The sequence below is a fragment of the Dromaius novaehollandiae genome, chromosome 22 (genome assembly GCF_036370855.1).
Source record: "Dromaius novaehollandiae isolate bDroNov1 chromosome 22, bDroNov1.hap1, whole genome shotgun sequence".
Taxonomy (NCBI): Eukaryota; Metazoa; Chordata; class Aves; order Casuariiformes; family Dromaiidae; genus Dromaius; species Dromaius novaehollandiae.
In genome coordinates, this window is record NC_088119.1 from 11,285,066 (window position 1) to 11,293,917 (window position 8,852).

The following is an 8,852-nucleotide window of genomic DNA, read 5'->3' on the forward strand; positions in this document are numbered from 1 at the left end:
GGCGGTCTCCCGGAAGTGCGCTGCGCGCATGCTCAGTGCCGCTTGGCGCCGGGCGGGAGACAGCGGCGGGGCAGCGGGGAGCCGGCGCGGCGCGGCGCGGCGCGGCGCGGGGAGCGGAGCGGAGCCGGGAAGCGCGGGGCGGTGCGGGGCAACGGCCGCGATGCCGCGGGAGATCATCACCCTGCAGCTGGGCCAGTGCGGCAACCAGAGTGAGCGGGCGGCGGGGCAGGGCGGGGCGGCGCGGGGCGGCAGGCTGTGGAAAGGGGGCGGGGCCTGCTAAGGGGGCGGGGCTCGCGCGCCGGGCCTGCTAAGGGGGCGGGGCTCGCTAAGGGGGCGGGGCTCGGGCGCCGGGCCCGCTGCGGGGGCGGGGCCTGCTGCAGGGGGCGGGGCCCGTGCAGGGGCACGCGGGGGCTGCCCGGGGGCTCGGCCCGGCTTTGGGCCCGGCTTTGGGCCCGGCCCGGCCCGGCCGTGCTGACTGCAGCCGCCCCCTGCCGCAGTCGGGTTCGAGTTCTGGAAGCAGCTCTGCGCCGAGCACGGCATCAGCCCCGAGGGCATCGTGGAGGAGTTCGCCACCGAGGGCACCGACCGCAAGGACGTCTTCTTCTACCAGGTACCGCGGCCCGCGCCGCCCCGCGCCCTGGCCTGCCGCCCTCTCCCGGCCCCCGGACGCCCCGCGGCTGGCCGAGCCGGCTTCGGGCTGCGGCGTGCTGCGCTGCTGGCGGCTCCTGCCCTCCTCACCCGGCCCTTCTGCCCCTGAGTGCCGCCAGGGCCGTTCCCGACCTCTCCAGCTCCCTCCTGCGGCCCCGCTCGGGGGCTGACGCTGGGTCGGGTTGTTTGGTGGCAGACTCAGCCGAGTCCCCTGCTACGCAGCGTGCTGTCAGGGCTGTCAGTGCTCTGCTTTCTGGAAAATGGACGTGTTGCGGGGGCTGGTGAAGGTAGGACTGTGGTGGCTGAGAAAGACTTCTATAGTTAACGTGTTACGTAACCGCTGGGGCTGCACGCCCTTTGTGGAAGAGCCACCTCGCTGCTCTGCGCGCCCAGCGTTCGCGGTAGGCCCTGGGGCTCCTAAAGACTGCTGCCTTGCAGACAGCACACAAGTTTCTGTGCCTCCTCCTGTGCCGGAGGTGACAGTGTGCCGTGCTCCGCTGTGGCCAGGGGGCGGCACGCTCACTTGCAGCTTCTCGTGCAGTGAAAGGCTGCGCTGAGCTGCGACTGCGTCACGATCTCACTGTTCCTTATTAAAGGCAGATGATGAGCACTATATCCCGCGAGCTGTGCTGCTGGACCTGGAGCCCCGAGTTATCCACTCCATCCTGAACTCCCCTTACGCCAACCTCTACAACCCAGAAAACATCTACCTGTCTGAGCATGGAGGGGGAGCTGGGAACAACTGGGCCAGTGGTTTCTCACAGGTAACAGGCTCCGATGCTGTTGTGTGCAAGCGCTTGTCCACTCTTTAGGCATGAGGATTTATCGTGGCCTTTCTCGTGCCAGGCTCAGTACGTGCCGTGTGACGAATACCATATTGTTTAGCCAGGACTTAATGACTGACACTTTGTGGCACCCCTTAATGCAGGGTCACATTGCAGATCTGACTTGGCTTCACACCAGGTCTGAGGGGCTCTTTACTGTTCTGTGCAGAAAAGGAACAAGTCCTGTTTTGGTTTTATCTCACAGGGAGAAAAAATCCATGAAGATATTTTTGACATAATAGACAGAGAAGCTGATGGGAGTGACAGTTTGGAAGTAAGTAAATCCGGGGTCTTTTGGTTCCAGTTGCCCTGACTGGTGATTTCAAGGCCAGGCTGGTTAAAGGGGCACCAGGAATGCCTACAAGAGCTCAGAGACGTCAAGGAGAAGGCTCTTCGGCTGCTTTGCCTTGTGCATCTGGCAGTACGTTGGCTACCACCTGCATAAACCTATTTCCTGTGCGTAGACAGACAAGGCTCCCTGGTGTTTGTGTCAAGATGTCACATGGCAACAAGGGAAGGGAAAATGTGATTGTAAAATAGGTTGGCAGAAGTTCTAAGAGCAGGTTGTGAGGCCTGCAGCGGGTGGGAGCTGCCCTGAAGTCAGGTAGAGGGAGTTTGGCCTCAGGGACCCTGGGAAGAGGGGAATAGCACGGAGGGCCCAGGGAAAGGGCTAAGAACACGTACCTTCACTTTATTTGACTGACTGAATCCTGAAAATGACGTCCAAGCTATTCTGAAGCCTGTTTAGGGTGGGAGGAATCCAAGAGGCTCCTGAGCAGCAGTTGTTCTTGGCAAGTACGGAGAAATGGGTTCCTCCCACACTGGCAGAAGTGGTATGATTAGTGAGTGACTGCTGCTGTGGTCTGGAGGAGACAGGGCTAACCTCCACATACTGTTCAAAGGCTTCGTCTCCGTGCTCCCAGCAGCTCTTGTTGTAGGGGGTGGTTCTCACCCTTGCTGGCAAGCCTCTGCTGGTGGTGGCGGCCCAGCCCGTCTCGACTCTGTCTGCTCATGGGGCTGAGCTGGAGCCTGTGCTGCCTGCGTTCTGCTTCTTTCCAGGGATTTGTGCTTTGCCACTCCATTGCTGGTGGAACAGGCTCTGGGCTGGGCTCATACCTCCTTGAGAGGCTGAATGACAGGTGAGCATTCAGCCTTATCCCCTTCCCTTGTGGCAGAGTCTGGCCCGGGGCTGGGCACTCTGCCAAAGCCCAGAGCCTGAGAGCGCTGACTCAGAGCCTGGGCCGCTGCCCCCACCCAAACACTGTCTTGTGCAATCCCTGGCGAGCTGCCCGGGAAGGAATGGCTCCTGATATGCCTGAGGACTTCAGAGGCTCTGAAACTGGACTCATACTGTCCAAATTCTGTCTTCCCTTGGCCGTTCTTATCAGGCAGCTGCCTTCTGACACCCTGACTGCTCTGGGGAGAGTGGGAGGCTCTAGCTGTGGGCTCTGAGCTGCCATCCCTGCCTGTTGCAGCTTGCAGCCTCTTGAAAAGACTTGTAAGCGGCTGCTTAATCAGCCCTTGGATGGCTCAGCCTTGCCTGTAGCTCCGGCTGGCAGCCTGCTCCTGTGCTGCTAGGGTAGGCGCTGCTGGGACAAATCCTCTCCCTCCCTGGGAGCTGAGTCTGGCACGCGGCGCCAGTGACTCACTGCTGTCCTGAGCCCTAGAGACTGGAAAGGGAGCTTGTGGGAGGAGAGAGTCCTGGACTGGTGATGTTAACCCCTGAGAGGGCTGGGCTTTCTCACCAGGTATCCCAAGAAGCTGGTGGAGACCTACTCGGTTTTCCCAAACCAGGATGAGATGAGCGATGTTGTAGTGCAGCCATACAACTCTCTGCTGACACTCAAGAGGCTGACTCAGAATGCTGACTGCGTGGTAAGAGCCCTGCGGCGTGTCGGGCCGGCGGGGCAGCCAGTTCCTGTACGGCAGACCTGTCCCCAGCAGCTCAGAAATGCAGTCTTCACTGGGGCAGGTGCCATAGCTGCGTGGGACGAGTGCTGCGGCGAGAAGCTGCAGCCCGCGCTGCCCCAGGCACAGCAGTGAACGTGCAGTTCCATTTCTCCCTCCCGAAGGACTGAGCGGATTTGGTGGTGCCAGGGACGAGGGCTCTGCGCTAACCCCCGTTGAGCTGTCCTGTTTGGCATCTCTGCCTCTTGAGTACAGCACGTTCTTCCCACGGCAGTGAGGGACTGGTGCTGGCTGTGCTTCCTCTGCACAGCTGTACTGCTACCTTCCACTTGAACGTGAATCCACCATCGCTTTCAGCATCCGCAAGCCCCAGCCACGCAGCATCTTTACCTACACGTTGGCCTTCTGTCAGGCCCGTCCAAGACACTTGCTCGTCCCTCCCAGCTTATCTCTGCACTTGGCAGGGCAAGAGCAGCTGTGCCAGAGTTGCTGAGGGTAAAGGTCGCTGCGAGGTGCTGGCCCAGAGGCAGTGATCTCCTGGGAGAGCTCTGGGGAGCACAGCCAAGACAGGAGGGAAGAGCTTCCATTGACAGTGTCGGTTACGCTCCAGGAATGAGTCAGCTTGTGGTTTCCAGTGTCTGCCACCTGCCGCGGAGGCTCCGCCAGGCTGTGGCGCTCAGCGCCTGTCCTGGGCCGGGCTGAGTGATCTGCTGCCCTCAGACACTTGGCTGGGGCTGCATTTCCTCCAGGTGCCCCTGAAGACGCTTCATGGAGCTGGTTTTCTTTCGTAGGTGGTTCTAGACAACACGGCCTTGAATCGGATTGCGACAGACAGGCTGCACATTCAAAACCCATCGTTCTCCCAGATCAACCAACTGGTGAGGAAGGCTTTTCCCTTTGGAGAAGCCAGCATGTGACTTCCCTAGTGTCTTCTGATTCAGTCTGAAACTGCTCCATGGGCTGGACGTGATGGTGGGCAGCCTGGAGCCATAAGCAAGGTCCTCTGCCCTTCCTGGGAGTCTCCTCCCTGTGCTTTTGGCAAAGCAGACTCCATGGGCACTCCAGCTTACTCTTGGCTTAGCTGCATAAAGCTGGATTTTGAATTCGCTCCATGGCCATGCAGTGACCCGAACGCTGACCCCAGTCCTCTCTCCGCAGGTTTCTACCATCATGTCAGCCAGCACCACCACGCTCAGGTATCCCGGCTACATGAACAATGACCTCATTGGGCTGATCGCCTCGCTGATCCCCACCCCGCGCCTGCACTTCCTCATGACGGGCTACACACCGCTCACCACAGACCAGTCGGTAAGGCTGCCCGCCAGGGACTCCTCCCGCTCCCCCAGGCAGTGGGAGCTCCACACTCACCCTTGTGACATCCCATCCAGCCCCATAGTCTTGGCGTGAGCAGTAATTGCATGCTTGTAATCCCAGAGCCACGTGCAGCCCGTTCATATGACAGCACACGTGTGATATGGATCAGGCACGAGCAGGCAGCTGTGCTTGTGCTGGGCTACGTAATGCATGTATCAGGATGTTTTTTGACAGGTAGGGCAGACAATGCATGACCTGGCAAAAGCCACCCTCGGAAATAATCACAGCAAGCCACCGAGGCAGCCCTGCCACTCCTGTTACCTCGGTGGGCCACCAAGCCAGGCCCTTTGGGTCAGAACACTGTTGATCCTTGTCACAACAGCACTGAACGAGGGCCCCCGCTGTCAGCACCATCCCAGGGATCGACCTGCACTCTGGGAGGGGATTGTTACCCTTGAGCTAAATCAATTGCTACCATCACATTTAGCTTGTCCCCAGTCGATGTCCCACCAGCCACAGTCCAAGCCGCTCCCCCCCCAGGCTGCGGGGGAGGATGGAGCAGTTTCATTTCGAGAGACGCTCACCTGTGTTGGCCACGTCTCAGTTCTGCTAGGACCTAACAGCTGCTGTTCTCCTCTTGCGTGCATTTCCTCAGGATGTTACTCAGAGAAGCAAATCTGAAAAACTGCTGGCTCTGAAAAGGGTATCGAGTGTGTGATCTGTCCTCCCAGCGAGGAGTGCGGGGAGGGGTTCAGCCAGCAGCTCCAACAGTGCCTGAAACCGGGCTGCCACACACCCCAACAAACAGTCCTTGCTACGGACACGCTCCTTTGGCCGCTGCACTTCAGGAGCGCTGTGGCCGCTCTGCCCCACGGGCTCAGTGCAGCTTGGCAGGGAGATGGCAGGGGGGCATGGGGTGCAGCTGGGACCGGTCCCCTCTCCCGTTCTCCTGGCCCTGCCCTTGTCTTGGCGGCAGAACGGGAAAGAATTCAGACAGCAACAACATGAAACGCTTCCCCTGTTGCTCTGTAATCTCCATTGAGCTTGACCCAAAGCCCCTGCTTTGTTGCGGGAGAGGCAGCTCGGCTCCCCAGTGTTGGAGGCTACACTTTTGCTCTGGTTCTCAGCCTGGCTGTGCCCCTGGTGTGACTTTGAGATTTCCCTCCCTGCATGCACTTGGCTCCATCCCCAGGGTCTGCCGTCAGCTGGCTTTTGCTCCCGTGTGCGTGTGCAGGGCCAGGGAGCAGCATGCCCGTTCCCTGACTCCCTGCCTGGCGTTCGCAGGTGGCCAGCGTGAGGAAAACCACCGTCCTGGACGTGATGAGAAGGCTGCTGCAGCCTAAAAACGTGATGGTGTCCACAGGGCGAGACAGGCAGACCAACCACTGCTACATCGCCATCCTCAACATCATCCAGGGGGAGGTGGACCCCACGCAGGTGAGCTCCTGCAGGAACAGCGTATCGCAGCCTTGTTGGATACTGCTGGACGTGGCACGGCCTGCCAGAGCAGGGCAGGGTCACCATCCTGTGCAGGGATCCTGGAGAGACTGAGGTGCCTGAGAACTGCCTCCAGGTTACTCCAGTGTGGGCCCTGGCCTTGCAGAAAGGCTGTTACCCCTTTGCCATGAGGAACCTTCCTGCCATTTGCTGAAATCCACCTTTCTGAGACCATATGTCCTGCAAGGAGCAACTCCTGGGTTGGCTGGGCAGGAACAGGCCTGCTGGGCTGCTCTGCCCATCACCCTGATACCCCTTACTGCTCTCATCCCACCAGGTTCACAAGAGTCTGCAGCGAATCCGTGAGAGGAAGCTGGCAAATTTCATCCCCTGGGGCCCTGCCAGCATCCAGGTGGCTTTGTCCCGGAAGTCCCCCTACCTGCCGTCTGCGCACCGTGTCAGCGGCCTCATGATGGCAAACCACACCAACATCTCTTCAGTGAGTGTCTTCCCGCTAAACCACAGGCAGCTGCAAGTGCATCTTCTCTTGGCCTTTCACGCAGCTGCAGTAGGGCCTGCGGATGAGGGGAGGGTGGCCGCTTCCCCACTGGAGCACGTCAGGGCACGGGGCTGGTCTGGGGTCCAGTGAGTCCGGCTGTACTCTCTGGGCTGGAATACCATTCCTGGTCCCAGGCCACGGGGACAGGCTGCAGCAGGACCGCCTTCCTTGTCCAGAAGCAGCCTCAGAAGCGCGAGCCGATCCTGAGCATTGGCTGGGTACAGGCCTGGAGCTGCAGCCCTGCCAGGCCCGGAGCGGCTTGCCTTCCTTCCTCCTCGGCAGCAGCCTAGCGAGGTTGAAGGCCGCATCCCCCTCTCTGCGCGCGGGATCTCTAGGGAGCTCTGGCCCATCTGACCGTGCTGTGTTGCTCTCCAGCTGTTTGAGCGGACGTGCCGGCAGTACGACAAGCTACGCAAGCGGGAGGCCTTCCTGGAGCAGTTCCGCAAGGAGGACATCTTCAAGGACAACTTCGATGAACTGGACAACTCCCGGGAGATCGTGCAGCAGCTGATCGACGAGTACCACGCAGCCACGCGACCCGACTACATTTCCTGGGGCACGCAGGAGCAGTGAGTGCCCCGCCGTGGGACGGGCGGGTCTCACGGCTGCCTCCACGCACGACGGGAGGGTTTCTCTCTGCTGCGCCCATGTTTAGCACCCCCCAGCGCTGCCCAGTCACGGGCGGAGTAGTCGTACCTGCCGCACACGCACTGCATTCCTCAGCGGACGTGGCTCTGCGAGGGGCAGCACTGCCCCGGAGACCCTCGGCAGGGAGACAGCCTCCGCTCCACTACATGCCCTGGCCCAGGACTGGACTGGGGCAGCTGCTCACTGTGCTGGTAGGGATCCTCTTCCCAGGGGAGCAAGTGCTCACGCAGAGGAGGATGAGAGCAAAACCTGGGGCCTGGAACAGGCCTGGTCCAAAGAGTTGGGCCTAGAAGACCCCTGTGGCTAAAGGCTCTGTGTGGCTGAGCTAGTCCTTGCCCTGGGCGGGAGCCTTGTTCCTCCTTTGCCAGGTCAGGCCTAGGGCACAGGCTCTTATCTATATTTTTGTAGGTTATTTTGCTTTAATAAAGGCTGTTCCTGCACTGACTCTGCCTGCACGGCTCCTGCAGGAGCAGGCTGGGCGAGGAAGCAGCCAAGGCTGCCAGGGCCAGCGCTCGCCTTGCCGAGCTGCCTGGCCCTGGCTGCAGCAGCCTCAGCACGCTAGCGAGGAGGAAGGGGGATAACGAGGGATAAGAGGGCTGAGCAGTGCTCTCCTACCCGCTTCCTTCACCCTGCCCATCTCGGGGAACGCGAGAGCACTTGCCTGTCCCAGGGCTCCGTCAGGGACTGCTCCCGGCGCTCCCGGGTCAGGCTGGGCAGGGCAGGAGCTGCTCTCAGCCACGGCGGGCGCAGGTCAAGCGGGGCCGTGTCCCCGCGCAGCGGAGGGCGTCGGAACGGTGCCGGTGCTCAGCTGCGCATCCCGGGTGGTGCGTGCGGAGCCAGCCCTGCCCCGGCCGGGGAGCCGGCCGGCAGCCTGCCGTCGGGGCAGAGGGCGACGCTGGGCCCGCAGGCACCGGGTGCCTGGCGCGGCAGAGCCAGAAATACCGGAACGACCTGCCGGCGGGGCCTGACCGAGGAGGGGAGCCGGCACCGCCCTGCCCGCCCCGTGCCCAGAGCGACGCTGGCACCAGTGTTAACGTTCCACGCGCGGGGTGAGGCCCTGCGAGGGGCCGGCTGCGCCCTCCGTGCCGCTCCGGCTCCGGGCCGGGCAGGCGAGGGCTCGGGGCTGCGCGGGCCGGCCGGCGGCGCTGGCTGCCGGGCGGGAGGGCCGGGTGCCGCCTGCCCCACGCGAGCGGTGAGTCAGGCCACGGAAGGGGGTGTGGGGCAGCGCTGGCGCCAGCCCAAGCCCCGGCAGGCCAAGGTGAGAATTAGCCTTTTCCTCTGACCCTGCGGCACAGAGCAGCGGGCTAAAAATATTTGCCGGCCACGGCGGCGCTGGGCTCCCACGCCCTCTGTGGCACGGGCCACGCAGGCACCAGCGCCGGGCAGCTCCCCCTCCCGCGGGCGCAGCCAGTGCCAGCGGGTGCCGGGGAGCGGGACGCGGGGCCGCAGAGCTGGCCGCGCTGTTGATTAAATGCCAAAGGGCGCCGCGAGCCGAGGCCGGCTCCCAGCGCGCC

The 8,852-nt window shown here is 62.1% G+C and overlaps 1 protein-coding gene across 1 annotated transcript; it reads left to right on the forward strand.

The window, feature by feature from the left end:
* The first annotated feature begins 9 nt into the window (after positions 1-9).
* On the forward strand, positions 10-7,782 carry TUBG1 (tubulin gamma 1). The gene is made up of 11 exons (XM_064524794.1): positions 10-209; positions 498-610; positions 1,245-1,412; positions 1,678-1,746; positions 2,532-2,611; positions 3,221-3,347; positions 4,172-4,258; positions 4,539-4,688; positions 5,979-6,131; positions 6,469-6,630; positions 7,066-7,782. The coding sequence occupies exons 1-11, from the start codon at positions 29-31 to the stop codon at positions 7,261-7,263; spliced, it is 1,488 nt and encodes a 495-aa protein (XP_064380864.1). The 5' UTR covers positions 10-28; the 3' UTR covers positions 7,264-7,782.
* The last annotated feature ends 1,070 nt before the right edge of the window (positions 7,783-8,852 follow it).

Bases quoted from the DNA above. Each gene is read 5' to 3' on its own strand.
- TUBG1 (XM_064524794.1), top strand. From the start codon at position 29: ATGCTCAGTGCCGCTTGGCGCCGGGCGGGAGACAGCGGCGGGGCAGCG. The intron at 2,612-3,220 runs GTGAGCATTCAG...CTTTCTCACCAG, and splicing joins CTTGAGAGGCTGAATGACAG to GTATCCCAAGAAGCTGGTGG. The intron at 3,348-4,171 runs GTAAGAGCCCTG...TTTCTTTCGTAG, and splicing joins CTCAGAATGCTGACTGCGTG to GTGGTTCTAGACAACACGGC.